The 17,524-nt window shown below is 39.3% G+C and overlaps 1 protein-coding gene across 3 annotated transcripts; it reads left to right on the forward strand.

The window, feature by feature from the left end:
* The first annotated feature begins 1,590 nt into the window (after window positions 1-1,590).
* Window positions 1,591-8,877, forward strand: SEC61G (SEC61 translocon subunit gamma). 3 transcript variants are annotated; one of them, XM_086365572.1, is made up of 4 exons: window positions 1,591-2,036; window positions 3,489-3,587; window positions 4,938-5,040; window positions 8,709-8,877. In XM_086365572.1, the coding sequence occupies exons 1-4, from the start codon at window positions 1,925-1,927 to the stop codon at window positions 8,716-8,718; spliced, it is 324 nt and encodes a 107-aa protein (XP_086221698.1). In that variant the 5' UTR covers window positions 1,591-1,924; the 3' UTR covers window positions 8,719-8,877. The 3 variants fall into 3 exon arrangements, with proteins under 3 accessions (XP_086221698.1, XP_086221699.1, XP_086221700.1); XM_086365574.1 differs by having other exon boundaries at window positions 1,998-2,236; XM_086365573.1 differs by lacking the exon at window positions 8,709-8,877 and having other exon boundaries at window positions 1,599-2,036; window positions 4,938-5,044.
* Window positions 8,878-17,524: the final 8,647 nt, after the last annotated feature.

The raw sequence follows: 17,524 nt of genomic DNA on the forward strand, positions 1-17,524 counted from the left end.
AATGCTCATGGTGTGCTTTTCTGTATAAATAAATATATATGTATCAGAGTGATGGGCACCTGAGATATACATATATACATACAAATATACACAGATATATATATATACACACACACACAAATACATATACAGATATATACGCAAATACATATAAGTATATATATATATATATATATATATATATATATATATACACACACACACACAAATATATGTTTTCTAGCCCTAGGTTTTCCACATATGTGATGATACCATTATGGGTTTTTGTCCATGTCAAAACAAAATACTGGACCCTGTTAATATCAGTACTCATTGCAGAAAATACTTGACTACAGGATATGCTGGTCATGAAGCAGAGTAAAAACTTTTTCAAAGCCCAGAGGTCTGAGAAACACTTCCTCTCTTGGCCTAACAATGAAGCACAAGGCTACCAGAGGAACACATGTGAGCAGCTGAGAGAGCAGAGTTCAGAGAGGGGTTAGATCTCTCAGTGCTATGAACTTCAGTACCTAAGAAAGCGTAGTAAGTTTTAAAACTATATAGGTTTCTAACCCCTAAACATCCAAATATTCTGATTCAGTGGGTAGAGGTCAGGAATTCATGTTTTTAACAGTTTTCATACACTGCACTGCAGGTAGTCCATACATACAGTAGGTTCATATGTGCATTCTGCCTTAATTTAAAGAATTTTAAAATTCTGGAAGATTGGGGTTTTAAAGAATTGTTCATCTTTAGCCCGGTGCCTTAAGAGTCCTATAGTGAACATCCAAAGGAATGCTGTCTTTACACTGCCATTCTTTACTCCCCCCTCCTCCTTCACAACACCTTTTTTATTTATAAAACATGTTTTGTCCGAATTCTTCACTATGACTGGCCATCTTGGGTGACCGTGCAAAGCAAGGCTCATAGTTCCATTGAGTTATGTAGGCCCCTTCCTAAAGACATGCCTGTGATCCATGAAGGTTTTTTATTTGCACATAGTATTTTATTAACTATAGTTACTTTGTTTTCTTGTTTGTTCCCTTCCCTACTCTGTAAATTCCCTTACCACACGTCTGACTCATTCACAGCACCTAGTAAAATAAAGTATTATACACAGTAGATGCTTGATAACTAATTGTTGAAAAGATTGACTCACTCTAAAAACATAAAATCACACACCTTGACAAGCTCACCACCTACCACCAACCATCAATAGTCTCAGCAAAAGCCATAGTCAAGATTACATACATACATTGTACCACGTTCCCACTGGCAAAACCCAGAGAATGAAGGCTTCCATTCCAAGGGAACTCCAAAGAGGAATACAGAGGAAAGCGAGCTTTTGGGGGTATGAGACTGTTGAGTGAGACTGGTCATAAAACACTATATTACTTATAAGGTTCATGATGACCAATACAATTAAATATATACAAAGGAATAGGCAGTCAGGAGATAACCGTCCAAGACGAAACACATCAGAGCCAATCCCCTGTCCTACGGACCTGCTCTGCAAAGGTAGCTCTCCAAGGGAGCAGCCCGGGATGAAGAACCGGACCAGGAGTAAGCCCTGCCCACACCGCCAAGGGGCCACGCAGCCCCGCCCACGCCATGCACGCCCCGCCCAGGCAGCGCAGGCGTCCAAGAGACGAACGCCACGCCCGCGTCCCGCTCACGCAGCGGAAGGTACAAGCCACGCAGCCCACCCACACAGCGGAAGAGCTCTTGCCACCTTGCCACGCAGCGCCGCCCACACCATGCACGCCCCGCCCAGGCAGCGGAGGGGCCCACGCGACAAACGCAACTCCCCATTCCCCACGCAGGCCGCGAAAGGCCTAAGCCAAGTTCTGTGCCGTAGCTGTGCAATCGGTGCGCTTGTTTCCGGAAGTGTAGTCCAGACGAACATGGGACTACGCCTGCGCGCTGACGTACTCCCAAAAGCCCAATGAGCGGAGGGGTGGGCTGCTGGTATTTGGGCGTGGTTTCCGGTTCCTGTGGGCGTCTGTCTGTCGGCTCTTGTGCTACGTGTCTTTGGCTGTTGAGCAGACGCGGAGCAGGTGAGGTTTCGTGTGGCTGGAGCTCGGAGCTACCCTTTGGGCACTAGCGAAGGCAGAGGGCGTGAGGGAGCCCTCCGGCCGCCTGCTGCCTGTCCGCAAGGCGTCGGGGAAAGCTGACTCAGAGCCGCGAGTCTGACGGAGAAGGGCTTCCAGGGCCTCGATCCCTCCGGCCGACTCTTGGCCCGGGCCTAAGCTTTGAGGTCGCCCGTCCTTGGCTACCTCTGTGGGAACGTTTCCACTCGGTTCTGTAGTCAGAGAGGGTCCCTTCGGGGTCGGCTCTAGGGCCGTGGAATGTGTCTTCGAGAGCTCAGTCTTGTGCTGGGACGTGGGAGAGTGAATCTAGAATCTGAATCAGTTCAGAAGGGGTTAGTGGATCCCCTTCCCTGACATTCAGTGCAGTGTTTCGGGTGTTAACGCTTTTTTTGTCTAGGAAAAAAAGGTGCTTCGCTTTCATCAAGATATCTATAAATTTTAACCTCACTGGAGTTGAAGAACAGTTAAATGAAAACATTCTGGGCCTGGCATACCTGGCCTAGAATGTTTATAGAATTCCTGACATACTTTGAGTGTTTCATATATCTTGTTTTAGCAACCCACCCTGGGTAAGAAAACTAGGGCCTAGAGAGGCTACATTTCATAGAAAGGGATTTGTAGAACCACCACCTCCTCTTATGAATGGCCTTAATTCAACTGTCCCTGGCCACTGTTGTGCTAGAAATAAGTGAAGTACAAGTAAGGAGCTGGTTTCATTAGCTGTTACATTAAATACCAGTGACTGTTAAGGATTGGATGACATTCCAGTTGTGTGATAGATTCCACGGAAGAACCTGTTGATAAAATGTGTAGCCGTTTTCCTTAAAAAGTGTGTCCAAAGCCAAAGATTTAGAATTTAGCCAAATAGCTTCTGAAAATCTGAATCTTGGTTTACCCAGATTTTGTGGTTTTAAAAATTGTATAGATAGAGAACAATCAGATTGAAGTCCACATTTGCCTCTACTCTAGGCTCTTGAAGCATCCCAATCGGCACTCACCGCGCCAGACACTGGTGTCCCGGGAGTTTAAAGTAAAATATAGAAAATGCTTGGTTGCATCTCAACACTGTTGATTCCTTAACAGGAACAGTGAGAGGACTGCAGGGTGTGTAAGGAGTGGATGTATTGTCCGGTGCTTAGCCTTTAGTAGTGAGTGCCCTTTTATGTTAAGAGCATGCACCTTGATCATTGAGAACAGGGGCAAGACCTGTGTTTTTTTACTGCCTTTGTTTTGGAGATTACAAAAAATAGTGTTGATTTACTCTTGGAGTCTAATTTCTTTTTTTTTTTAATGAGATGAAATCCACCCACTCATATCAGGATGATCTCATTTACATTTTGATATGAGTGGGCAAGTCCTTGAAGCTATAGTAAGTAACACCAGTGATCATCTTTTTTTTCATTTTTGGTTTTTAAACAGACATCATGGATCAGGTAATGCAGTTCGTTGAGCCAAGTCGGCAGTTTGTGAAAGACTCAATTCGGCTGGTTAAAAGATGCACCAAACCTGATAGAAAAGGTAATTGCTTTGGAATGAGAGGAAAAAAATTAATTTTTTGCATTCTCTAAGCCCTTTATTAATGTCTTCCTGTTTAATAATTGTTGTACTTCTTTCATCACTTTAATTGATTTATTTTTGCTTTATTGTTTTTTGGAATTGTCAGTTTTTGCTACATTTTGTGTACTTTGTGCATCCCTTACAGATTTTTCTTTTTTATGTGTTTTCCAGACTTATAAGGTTATTTGTTACAGCCTTATTTTCCATGTTGCCTTTGCCTTGGTCATATGTAATGACTTTTCAGTATCTTTCACATTTCCACTCTGAAAAATCTTTTGAAACTCTTCATGCTATGTCACTCTTCCCCTAAACCTCTCCCAGACAAAAAAGGCCTTATAATGAAATCAACAGCATAGTTGGTACCAACCTAGGAAGTTTCTTATTTATCATAATTGATGTGTTAAAAGATGCACTCAGTTCAGTTCAGTCGCTCAGTCGTGTCCAACTCTTTGCAACCCCGTGAATCGCAGCATGCCGGGCCTCCCCGTCCAAAGATGCGCTAGAATTTGTCTGTCTCTGCTCTTTTTTTGACTGCTGCCTGAGTTAGGACTGGGAATATAATAGACAATGTAATATTACATATTATACTACATATATAGCATAATATATAAAATTATGTACTAGGGAATGGTCCTTGCTCTTGTGGAGCTTAGAATCTTTGAGGGAAGACAATCATAAACAAATAATGACAATTATAATTTTTAGTTACTGCTGTGGTACGTGTTATGTAAGGTAGATAGAGGAAGGTGTACCAGCATGTTTTAGGAGGACTAACCAATCTAACCAAGCAGGGAGAGCTTCCCTGAGAAAGTAGTGTTAAATGGAAACATTACAGGGTCTGAACCTTTACATAAAACTGTGTTTGACCCTATTCAGTTTTTCAAGCCTTGTTTTTTGGCTTCATGATAATATCAAAGACAGTGGGGCTATTATTTATAAAAAATTACATTCTGTGATTTTATAGTTGATGTTTTTATCAATGTTACAAGTTTTTAAGACAAATACTGTGTATTCATATTTCCTTTTTGGTATTCTGGTCATTTGCTAGGAAGATAAATATTTCTCTGTTTATTGATGGATTCACTAGCATGAACATGCACTTCATTTTTATATTTCCTTAAATATTAGGAAAATTAAAAATCTGTCGTATTTTATTTACTATTAATACATCATGTTTTTTAAAAAAAAATGCTTTCTTATTATCAGGAGAAGTGTATACCAGTAAGTTTATTTATGTCAGTGCTAATTTTTCCCCCTTTATTTGCGGTGACAGTGCAAAAAGTAATGTAAATTTTGTGTTTCTAAATCCAGAATTCCAGAAGATTGCCATGGCAACAGCAATAGGATTCGCTATAATGGGATTCATTGGCTTTTTTGTGAAATTGATCCATATTCCTATTAATAACATCATTGTGTAAGTAAACTTTTTGAAACAGACACTATCAAGGATAAAATGAAAATGCAGACCATTTGAGTTGACAGTCTGCTATTTGGTTAATATATAGATAATGTTTCTTTGATTTTTTTAATGTTGATAGAATCTACTGCTATTTACTGAGTACCAGATAATTCAAAGTAACTTTATATTTACATAATTTTTAAAGCTACTATGTGAGATACACAGTCATTTTTTAATAAGTAAAATTTTAAAGGATTGAAGAAGCTAGTTAAATGTACTCAGTATGAGATAAAACAGGTATTCAGTGATAGAACCAGTATTCAAATCCAGGTTCTCTTTGTGCAGTACATGAACTTGTCAGCATTAAGGTGCAGAGGAAATATTCCCCATCTGAGGATCACTATAGTAGTAGAGTTCAAACCTAAACCAGGTTACCTATATTCAGATTTTTCTTAGTACTTAATAGCTGTCATAACTTTGGACAACTTAGCTCCTTTGTGTCCCGTGTATTCAATAGGGATAATAGTTCCTGACTAGGGCTATAGAAAAGATAAGTGACTTAAGTCATGTAAAACCTAAAAAACAATTTTCAAACCTAAATGGAAGTTGTGGTTAATGTAATGAGACACTGATACTAATACACTTAAGTATATTAGGAGGAGAAAAGGCTGGAAAACACTGGAATTGCTTTATTCTTTTCTAAATGCTTTTGCTTTTTAGATTCATTAAGCACTCATGAGTTGGGACAGCTTGGGGCAGTGTGCAGTTAGAGCAGGCAGCTTTAGGCAGTTTTGTTGGTGTAAAGACTTAGTACCTGTTGTAGTACTTATTTGCTCTGTGATTTTGTATTTGCTTGGTCTCTGAGCCTTACCTGTCATTTAGTTATCTAATCATGAGATAAGCCTTTTAGGCTTATTTTATAAGGTGGAGATGCTTTGTAAACTATAAATCTCTTAAGTACTGGATATTTTACTATGGATGCTTGTGGAAGTTGTCTTTTAAATGACACGTGACTGAATGAGCATGGTCAGGTGGATTTCTTAAGTAGGTTTTCATAGCTGTTATGCAGACTTGCTACAAAGGATCACGGAGAGTTAGACCTGGAAAGGACCAAGTATCTCAAAGCTCCTCCATCAGTTCAGAAATCTCTGCTATATTCCTAGTGAGGAAAGCCATTTTTGGGATTTTGGAATCATGGAGCAAATCCTCAAGTAGAATTAGGAAAGCTGAGCCTCAGTGTCTTTGGTCTACAGCCGCTACCTAATCAGTAAATAGAGTGCGTAGAGTGGAGTCTGTGATGTCAGCTCAGGGCTTCTGCTACGCAGCTTCCTAGCCCATTGTCAGACAGGTGTAACTTACAGAATTATTTCTTAATTGATAATGTAATACTAATATATGACTGTATATTCATGCATATGTGTATACATACGTCTATATTGTAGATATGTGTATATATATGTACTACAGAACCTAGTACAGTATTCTCTTGTGCATACTGAAAGCACTTGAGTAAGTGTCGAATTAAGTGAACGATGTAAGGTTCTTAACCTTTTTCTAATGATCACAATGGTAGTAATAATTGTTAACATTTATTATGCACTTGGTGTGTGCCGAGGACACACAGCTTGGTGTGAGTTGACCTTTTTAACTCTCATGACAGTTGTGTGAGATTAGCAGTGTTATTGTGCCCATTTTATAGGTGAAGAAACCGAGGCATAGAGAGTAAGTACATTGCATGCCAGTAAGTGGTAGAGCAGCATGTGAAATCCAGTTTCCAGAGCCTCAGTTCTTAGCCACTGTGCAGGCCATTACTCATTGTGAGTCACAGGCCTCGCTTCAGGCTCCAGTTTGCATTTCATTAGCCCTCTTAAAAATCCGGTACCTAGACTCCATTGCCTATTGTGGATATTTTCTTGCTAAGACTCAAGTCTTCAGACAGTTTCTCACAAATAACTACTAAATAAATTTTCTTTATCTTGGGTTTACTTGGTGTGGTTTGTTTTTAGCCTAAGAATGGAACATTACCCTTGTTAAATTACTTTTTGCTAGATTTCCCTTATAGAAGACTTCTGAATTTTGAATCTCTTCAGCATTGTTATTTATCTTAGTTTTATGTTAGAACATCTTTTATTTCATTATATGAGTTGTGGTCTAAAGTACCTTTTAGGATGAGGCACTCAGTACACCTTTTTGACACTGAGATGTTCCCAACAGGTCTTTGAAACCAGTGTTAAAAATTTTCTTTCTCTTAATTCTAATTTCTACAGCAGGCACAGTATATCTTTTGCAAATCTTACTGCTTAGAGATAGTTGAGCTCTGACTTTTAGGAAGCTGCTGCTAAGTCACTTCAGTCATGTCTGACTCTGTGCGACCCCGTAGATGGCAGCCCACGAGGCTCCCCCGTCTCTGGGATTCTCCAGGCAAGAACACTGCAGTGGGTTGCCATTTCCTTCTCCAATGCATGAAAGTGAGAAGTGAAAGTGAAGTTGCTCAGTCGTGTCCGACTCTTAGCGACCCCATGGACTGCAGCCCACCAGGCTCCTCCGTCCATGGGATTTTCCAGGCAAGAGTACTGGAGTGGGTTGCCATTGCCTTCTCCGTTTAGGAAGCTAGTTGCTTAGAAAACTATTCTTCTAGTAACAAAAATGTATCAAAATAAAGAGTTAAAAGTTTATATCTCTAGATAGTTTTTACATTAAAGTGAGGGCCAAAAGAAACATTTTGTGAAAAAAGCTATCAGAAAACTTACTCTTTTCATGATATGCCATGACAACTGTAAAACTGAAAGAAATCTTTTTTCCTGTTGAAAGAGCATATAAATCACTGTTAAAATCATTTTGAGATGATAGCAAATGAAGAATAAACAAACTACTCTCTCATTAGGCTGAGTTATCACTCTGTTTTCCTTATGATTTTTTTTCCTCTTCTGTACAATTATAGCAGTCAGAATTAATATCCACAGGGTTATAAGTTAAAGGATTTATGTAGTTGTGGGCATTTTAATTTAAGCAATACAGTGTAATGAAGTAAGCCCTTAGTACTTTATGTTAAAGTTTAGATGCAGGGCTCTTGTTTTTAGGAGTATTTTTGGGTTGGCCAAATTGTTTGTTCAGGTTTTTCAGTAAGATGTTACAGAAAATCCCAAGTGAACTTTCATCTAGTACTGGAATTATCTTCTTTCCTTAACATTACAGTTTTAAAACATGTATCTGAGTATATTATTTTAATGTTCTTGCTGTTGAAACTTAGACATTCTTCTATAGGGAAGGCAATTTTTGTTATTAATCCAGGTTTCTGAGTGGTTTGGGTAAGATACAGTGGTTGAGAACCAGTTTGTACATCAAATTGAAAAAGTTCTCAACTAACAGTCCTGTTATATAATTCATATTTTTCATCTTGTTATGAAAGACATTATGCTATGCTGTTAAGCATGTTTTTCAAATGAGGATTCTGAGTTTTAACAGATGAAGCCTGTTCCAACAGCCACATTATCTGTAAGGGCCTTTTCAGTTCCAAGATTTTAAAGTTCAGTTTCTTCTCTTTGGTGCTGTTTTGGAGTAATATAGATGTGGTTCTCAAATAACTGGTTCTGGTTCCATAAAATTAGAGCATATTGAATTTCAAATTTATTATTATTAAAATCTTTAATACTCAAAATTGACCATCTTTCTTTCTTTTACAGTGGTGGCTGAATACCTTTTTAGAAAAGAAGTTTTCATCTTGGGGATTGGTGAACAAGTGAGGATTTGAGAAGCTGATGGAGCAGAAATTTGTCTGTGTGTTTTATGTTTTTCTTTCGTTTTTTTCTTCCAAGATGTTTTCTATTTGTAAATTAAAATAATTTTAAAATAGACGTCTTCTCTTTTTTCCATCAGAGATACTTATCAGATTTTAGTGGTAAGAAATAATGGGTTCTATTTCCTTCTTCCCTCTTTTCCTTCCTTCACTCCTTCATATTTCAGTTTACAGGAAAAATTAAAAGGCACAGTGGAATATTGCCCTTTCTGAGTTTTCCTGTCTCAGTCTGATCATGCAAATAAAGGATGGTAATGACGGAGAGAGTTTGAAGGTAGGGTAGGAGTTTCGTCTCGAGCACTCACAGTGTACAGAAGTAGTCAGCGCCCCTCTGAAAGTTTCCGTGCCACTTAAAATAGCTTCCTGAAGATCGTGGTTAAAAGCTTCAAGAGCTCCTCTTCAGATAAACCATAATTAGTCACACTGTCCTAAACATTGGAGTTCTGAATATTTTAAAGAATTTACTGATAATTGAATATGAGATGAAAAGGGGTCTTGTCTTCTTTCCCCTTTAAAAAATAGTAATGTAAAATTGAGACAGTTTATTCTCAATTTTCTGTGTAAAACTATTATTGATTTGTTCATTCAGGGTTTAATTATTGAACCTTTATTTCCTGAGTTGTGATTTTTTTCTTTTTTAAAAAATTGTTCAGCGGCACATGTTTGGTAAGTGTCCTCTGAGTCTTTGTGAATAAGGCAGACAGGTGTCTTGACTGGTACTACTGGGCAGGGTTCCTTGGTTTTGAGATCCATGGTTCAGAGAATGAGATACACTTCCATAGTTTCAGAACAGATTTTCTGCCTATTTTTGAAATATTGTTTACTCTTGAATGAATTGCTATCTTTGAGGAAATAAAGCCTTCGCCACCTCTGCTTTTCAGGAGACCATGTAGCCATGTTTGATAGTTGGCTAGTTAGCTAGCTCCTTACAGGCCAGAAGTGTGTATACACTGTGTGTATACATGTGCGTGTGGTTGACGTGTGTATGCAGATGTATGTTTGCATATATGTTTATACAAACATGCATATATTGACTATGTACACATACAGGTTTATGTATATACACATATATTAACTGCTTACCTAGAAATTAATCTGAAATGTATTGGTAAAATGTCAGAATTGCTTCTGGCAAATGTGTATATTTTCTTGTAGGATGAAATGATTTGAACATTAATGTTGTCTTGATGTAAGTTAAAATTACGAGTCTCTATTCATAGTGTGCCGGAGAAAGCAATGGCACCCCACTCCAGTACTCTTGCCTGGAAAATCCCATGGACAGAGGAGCCTGGCAGGCTGCAGTCCATGGGGTCGCTAAGAGTCGGACACGACTGAGCGACTTCACTTTCTCTTTTCACTTTCATGCATTGGAGAAGGAAATGGCAACCTACTCCAGTGTTCTTGCCTGGAGAATCCCAGGGACGGGGGAGCCTGGTGGGCTGCCGTCTCTGGGGTTGCACAGAGTTGGACACGACTGAAGTGACCTAGCATAGCATTCATAGTGTGCATTTGTGCAGCTCATTTTTTTTTTATTTTGCTGACTTAACTGGTTCCTGACATACTGGTAGGTAAGACATTACATAAATACTCTGTAAATGTGAAGTGAGCGCTAATCAAGGACTGTGGTGATAGGATAGAATAACTTTCACACTCAACAATTGAATTCTTAAATAGGTAAGAATAAAAACTAGCTTTTTCTTACTAACCACACCCCTGGTATATCTAAGAGCTAGTGCATTTGTGTTGTAAACAGTACTTCTTAAACTTAAGCAAGTTTAAGAATCACTTGAGGGAGTTTCTTCCCGCGCTGAAGAGTCTGAGTCAGCAGGTTTGGGAACCTGAGAGTTTGCATTTCTGCCTCCCTGCTGATGCTTTGGTATACAGAACACACTTCCAGTGGTAAGATTTGAAAGCTCTTGATAATTTTCTGGTGTCTTAATAGCTACAGTAAAACATGTTACCACCCTTGTGGCAGTTTTGCCATTTCCATGAAACCCCTTCACCTTACAACCAAGTGTTTGACCACCTAGAGTAAAATCTGCTTTTAACAACAAAAGCCAACAGAAAGGCCCATCAGGGGGAGTCAGTAATAGTCCAGACAGGATGGCAGTCGATAGGAGAGGGTAGGAAGTAAAGCCTAGCTCCTATTTCAGCGGCTCTGGCACTGCTGGAAAGCGGCACTTTGTACCAGACTCTGTCCCTCTTGGGACACTTGTGTTCTGCCTGGAAGGAAGCATACTGAGTTTCACTGAGTGCAGGAGGCACCGTCATGTTTTGTGTTTAAAGGGTGCATCTCGTTTTAGAAAGCTCCTGCTCCAGAGGAGTTGAGATCTACCTCAAGTTAACACATGTCATGGTGTTGTGCTCTACAAAGTCTTGTGGTAGATTTGCCAGGTCCCGTGGATGCAGTTTTGCAAGGCTGTTTTTGTATATAGCATCTCTGACTCCCTTTCCACTACTGTAGTAGTGTATATGCCTATCTCTCTCTTTTTTAAGTCAGGCTTGGTTATAATAAACTGTTCTGTAGGCTTTTTTAGACAGCACCTAGAAAAGGCTCTTGAGATAACTCGATTCCACATAGTAAAGTTCATTAAATATCAGATAGTTAACTAATTATAATTTAATCAAAATGGATTTGTATTCTCTTCCCACCAAATACTGAATTTCTAAATGAACAGTATCACAAATGTTGACTCTGTAGTAGAGACTGGAACATTTATGTAAAATATAATTTCCAAACTATTTCTTCTCAGTTGATCCTCTTAATAACCCTGTGTAATAAGTAATGTGGGTAGTCTTCAAAATACATCCACAATTTAACTACTACTTCCCCCTCCACTCCTCACTGCCACTACACCATCCCTCCTGGATGTTTTTGTTTTTTAAGTTTTATTGAGATGTAATTGACATACAGCGCTGGAAGTTTAAGGTACAGCACAATGATTGCCCACAAAGGTCCGTCTAGTCAAGGCTATGGTTTTTCCAGTAGTCATGTATGGATGTGAGAGTTGGACTATAAAGAAAGCTGAGCACCGAAGAATTGATTCTTTTGAAGTGTGGTGTTGGAGAAGACTCTTGGGAGTCCCTTGGACTGCAAGGAGATCCAACCAGTCCATCCTAAACGAAATGTCCTGAATATTCATTGGAAGGACTGATGTTAAAGCTGAAACTCCAAAACTTTGGCCACCTGATATGAAGAACTGACTCTTTGGAAAAGACCCTGATGCTGGGAAAGATTGAAGGCAGGAGGAGAAGGGGATGACAGAGAATGAGATGGTTGGATGGCATCACCCACTCAATGGGCATGAGTTTGAGCAAGCTCTGCAAGTTGGTGATGGACAGGGAAGCCTGGTGTGCTGCTGTCCATGGGGTCACAAAGAGTCAGACACGACTGAGTGACTGAACTGAAGTACACAAAGCCAATTTTCAACTTTTTTGGTGCTGGTAAGCTAGTATCAAAGCTAACATTGTGTGTATGTATATATTCGTTTTCTGGAATCAGAATACACATAAACCTCCATGCATGTGTGTGTGTGTGTGTGTGTGCACGTTTGTGTGTGTGCGCGTGCTCAGCCACTTTGTCATGTTCGACTCTTTGCAGCCCCTACAGACTGTAGCCTGCCAGGATCCTCTGTCCAAGGAATTCTCTAAGCAAGGATACTGGGGTGGGTTGCCATTCCCTACTCCAGTGGATCTTCCTGACCCAGAGATCAAAACCCAGGTTTCTTTACCACTACTGCCACCTGGATGGGGTTTTATTTCACAGCTTTGTGAAACTAGAGCTTGAACAGGAAGCTTGGGAGTCTTCTAACTAGGAATAGAAGCATGAACTTCTTTACACCATTTGGGATGAAGAGTGGCCTGTAGTAATCACTTGACCTTGTTATCAGGTCAGTAACACAACTTTTCCCAACAGTGTTCATTATCTAAGGAAGTTCATGTTGTGACATACGTAGCGATTCATTTCCAAAGTTTTGTGTAGCTTACCTTTGCTTTTTCTATGTAAAGTTGAGTAAATCTAAGAGCGTGCCAAGCATTTGATAGGTGAATCCCTGCTGAAAGCCTTCAGTTAACAGCAACTTTGTCCCATTGGAGAATATAACTGGTTGTTTCTTGCCATAGGTAATAACCACTTTGCACTTTGTTTTCTGAAAGTGTGGAAGGTATACTGGAAGTTTGAAGTACATAGTATTTATTTTGGAGATCTACAGTTCTGCTATGTCTAGAGGAAGTTGAAAGGTGCATGAAGATCTGTGTTCTGAACATGACTAAGAGAGATCCCCACTGTACTATGTGTTAAAGATTTTCTGCCATGCACAAAGTCTATGCTTCTTACATGACAGGTGGCTTAAAACTCAACATTCAAAAAACTAAGATCATGGCATCTGGTCCCATCACTTCATGCCAAATAGATGGAAAAAGAATGGAAACAGTGAGAGACTTTATTTTCTTGGGCTCCAAAATCACTGCAGATGGTGACTGCAGTCATGAAATTAAAAGACGCTTCCTCCTTGAAAGAAAAGCTATGACCAACCTGGACAGCATATTAAAAAGCAGAGACATTACTTTACTGACAAAGGTCCATCTAGTCAAAGCTATGGTTTTTCCAGTAATCATGTATGGATGTGAAATTTGGACCATAAAAACAGCTGAGGGCCAAAGAATTGATGCTTTTGAACTGTGGTGTTGAAGACTCTTGAGAGTCCCTTGGACTGCAAGGAGATCAAACTAGTCCATCCTAAAGGAAATCAGTCCTGACTATTCATTGGAAGGACTGATGCTGAAGCAAAGCTCCAAACTTTGGTCACCTGATGCAAATAACTGACTCATTGGAAAAGACTCTGATGCTGGGAAAGGTTGAAGGCAGGAGAAGGAGGCGACAGAGGTTGAGATGGTTGAATGGCGTCACTGACTGGATGGACGTGAGTTTCAGCAAGCTCTGGGAGTTGGTGATGTACAGGGAAACCTGATGTGCTGCAGTCTATGGGGTTGCAAAGAGTTGGACATGACTGAGTGACTGAACTAACTACATGACAGGTGAAAGAATTTTATAGAGCCTGTTCATTCTAGTCAGCAAATTGATACCAAAATTTGGAGTCCCTGGTGAAATGTGTGGAGATCTGCATGCCAGTCTTTCTAGGGTTTGACAGAAAGCTGTGTGAAATTCTGTGTCCAAAACAGCCAATGCAGACTGAAACCTTTTCAGCCTGCAGGGAAAGGTTGGCTTTCAATTCAGTCAATGTTTCTCTGGAAGCACTTTTAGGCACTGTGTCCTTTCACTGTTAGGAACTCAACCCAAGTGGCTGGAGCAGGTGGGGTTTTATTTCAAATCTTTGTGTCTGGAAGAACTTTAAAATACCCCTAGCATTTAGTACACCATTTTCTGCTTTGTTATCATCATATAAACTTGCACAACTCTCCAAAATTCTACTAGGCTGAACTTTTTCTAACTACAAAGTTGTTTACCCTTTGGAACTCTGTAATTTCTCTGCTTTTTGGTATGCTTATTGAAGGTCAGGGCATATTAGTATACATTGCTAGATTTCATTGAAGGTGTTTGCACAAATAGGTATTGGGAGAAAAGACTGATACAAACCAGACATAAAGGGGTTAAGCAGGGAATGTCAGTCCAAAACACATGTTCTACAAGTTTGGGTGCCTGCTATGTGGTAAGTGCTCAACTGGCGGGGGCCACTTGGGTTGGAATGACATGGGTCTTGCCTCTTTTACCTCAAAGTCTAACACATAAACAAGTAAATTGAATACATTGTGATAAATCCTACATCAGAAGTGTGTACAAATACCATGGTAAGTAACAAACATGGTGCAATATGTTCCTGAACACAGTGTAGAGTGGATAAAGTCGGTGGAAATGAGATCGCAAAAGCCAGCATGTGGATGACTTGATATTTACACGGAAGGAAATAAGTATCATCAAAAAAGAACAGGTGGACAGAAATGGAGAACTTAAAGAAAGGGGAAGCACAGTCGAGGATGTTTGTCATGTATTCTCTCATATCCCCATGTCTGTTTCCACATGGGTTCCGATTGCCTCTGTGCTGTATCTAATTTCATACCAAGGCATGGATTTCTAATGACAATAAGACAAAGTCTGGTCCTTGAGGAGCTGACATCATTTTTTCTCACCTACAAACTTGAAAAACTTGAAAAAAGAGATGATCTTATGTTTTCTTCACTTCCAGTGCACCTACACCATGCCTTGGCTCAGAGTAGATCCTCAATATACACTGTGAGAATGAATTAAAGTATGTTATCACCCCTCAGCAGTCAAAGCAGAAAAATAAGTTTCAATACGGAAATTTCAGCCCCAGCTCTGGGATACTCTAGTTACAGGGAAGATGTGCAAGATAATAATTAATAGTAAGAATAATTGCTAACATTAAGTGTTTAGCATGCACAAAGACATGTTTTGAGCATTTTACAAATATTAAAAGAGTTGAAACTCAAGAGCTCCCTGTGAGTTAGGTACTGTTATTATTTTTACAGATTTGGGAACTAAGAGAATTTATTTATTGATTTATTTTTAATATAAATTTATTTAATTGGAGGCTAGTTACTTTACAATATTGCACTGGTATTGCCATACACCAACATGAATCCGCCACAGGTGTACACTTGTTCCCCATCCTGAACCCCCCTCCCACCTCCCTCCCTATACCATATCTCTGGGTCATCCCAGTGCACCAGCCCCGAGCATCCTGTATCATGCATTTAACCTGGACTGACGATTCGTTTCACACATGATATTAGTTTCAATGCCATTCTCCCAAATCATCCCACCCTTGCCCTCTCTCACAGAGTCCAAAAGACTGTTCTATACATCTGTGTCTCTTTTGCTGTCTCGCATACAGGGTTATCCTTACTATCTTTCTAAATTCCGTATATATATGCATTAGTATAGTCTATTGGTGTTTTGCTTTCTGGCTTACTTCACTCTGTATAATGGGCTCCAGTTTCATCCACCTCATTAGAACTGATTCAAATGTATTCTTTTTAATGGCTGAGTAATACTCCATTGTGTATATGGTACCACAGCTGTCTTATCCATTCATTTGCTGATGGACATCTAGGTTGCTTTATGTCCTGGCTATTATAAACAGTGCTGGGATGAACACTAGGGTACATGTTTCTCTTTCACTTCTGGTTTCCTTAGTGTGTATGCCCAGCAGTGGGATTGCTGGGTCATATGGCAGTTCTAATTCCAGTTTTTTAAGGGATCCCCACACTGTTCTCCATAGCGGCTGTACTGGTTTGCATTCCCACCAACGGTGTAAGAGGGTTCCCTTTTCTCCACACCCTCTACACCATTTATTGCTTGTAGACTTTTGGACAGCAGCCATTCTGACTGGCATGAAATGGTACCTCATAGTGGTTTTGATTTGCATTTCTCTGATAATAAGTGATGTTGAGTATCTTTTCATGTGTTTGTTAGCCATCTGTATGTCTTCTTTGGAGAAATGTCTGTTCAGTTCTTTGGCCCATTTTGATGGGGTCGTTTATTTTTCTGGAATTGAGCTGCAGAAGTTGCTCGTATATTTTTTGAGGTTAATTCTTTGTCAGATGCTTCATTTGCTATTATTTTCTCCCATTCTGAAGGCTGTCTTTTCACCTTGCTTAGAGTTTCCTTTGTTGTGTAGAAGGTTTTAATTTTAATTAGGTCCCATTTGTTTATTTTTGCTTTTATTTCCAATATTCTGGGAGGTGGGTCATAGAGGATTCTGCTGTGATTTATATCGGAGAGTGTTTTGCCTATGTTCTCCTCTGGGAGTTTTATAGTTTCTGGTCTTAACATTTAGACCTTTAATCCATTTTGAGTTTATTTTTGTGTATGGTGTTAGATAGTGTACTAGTTTCATTCTTTTACAAGTGGTTGACCAGTTTTCCCAGCACCACTTGTTAAAGAGATTGTCTTTTCTCCATTGTATATTCTTGCCTCCTTTGTCAAAGATAAGGTGTCCATAGGTGTGTGGATTTATCTCTGAGCTTTCTATTTTGTTCCATTGATCTATATTTCTATCTTTGTGCCAGTACCATACTGTCTTGGTCACTGTGGCTTTGTAGTAGAGCCTGAAGTCAGGCAGGTTGATTCCTCCAGTTCCATTCTTCTTTCTCAATATAGCTTTGGCTACTCTAGGTTTTTTGTATTTCCATACAAATTGTGAAATTATTTGTTCTAGCTCTGTGAAAAATACCGCTGGTAGCTTGATAGGGATTGCATTGAATCTATAGATTGCTTTGGATAGTATACTCATTTTCACTATATCGATTCTTCCGATCCATGAACACAGTATATTTCTCGATCTATTAGTGTCTTCTTTGATTTCTTTCACCAGTGTTTTATAGTTTTCTATATATAGGGCTTTTGTTTCTTTAGGTAAATATATTCCTAAGTATTTTATTCTTTTCGTTGCAATGGTGAATGGAATTGTTTCCTTAATTTCTCTTTCTGTTTTCTCATTATTAGTGTATAGGAATGCAAGGGATTTCTGTGTGTTGATTTTATATTCTGCAACTTTACTATATTTATTGATTAGTTCTAGTAATTTTCTGGTGGAGTCTTTAGGGTTTTCTATGTAGAAGATCATGTCATCTGCAAACAGTGAGAGTTTTACTTCTTCTTTTCCAATTTGGATTCTTTTTGTTTCTTTTTCTGCTCTGATTGCTGTTGCCAAAACTTCCAAA

The sequence above is a fragment of the Bos grunniens genome, chromosome 22 (genome assembly GCF_055505025.1).
Source record: "Bos grunniens cultivar Pamir isolate PY7600 chromosome 22, Bosgru_T2T1.0, whole genome shotgun sequence".
NCBI lineage: Eukaryota > Metazoa > Chordata > Mammalia > Artiodactyla > Bovidae > Bos > Bos grunniens.

Bases quoted from the DNA above. Each gene is read 5' to 3' on its own strand.
- SEC61G (XM_086365572.1), top strand. From the start codon at position 1,925: ATGAGCGGAGGGGTGGGCTGCTGGTATTTGGGCGTGGTTTCCGGTTCC. The intron at 2,037-3,488 runs GTGAGGTTTCGT...GTTTTTAAACAG, and splicing joins GTTGAGCAGACGCGGAGCAG to ACATCATGGATCAGGTAATG. The intron at 3,588-4,937 runs GTAATTGCTTTG...TTCTAAATCCAG, and splicing joins CACCAAACCTGATAGAAAAG to AATTCCAGAAGATTGCCATG.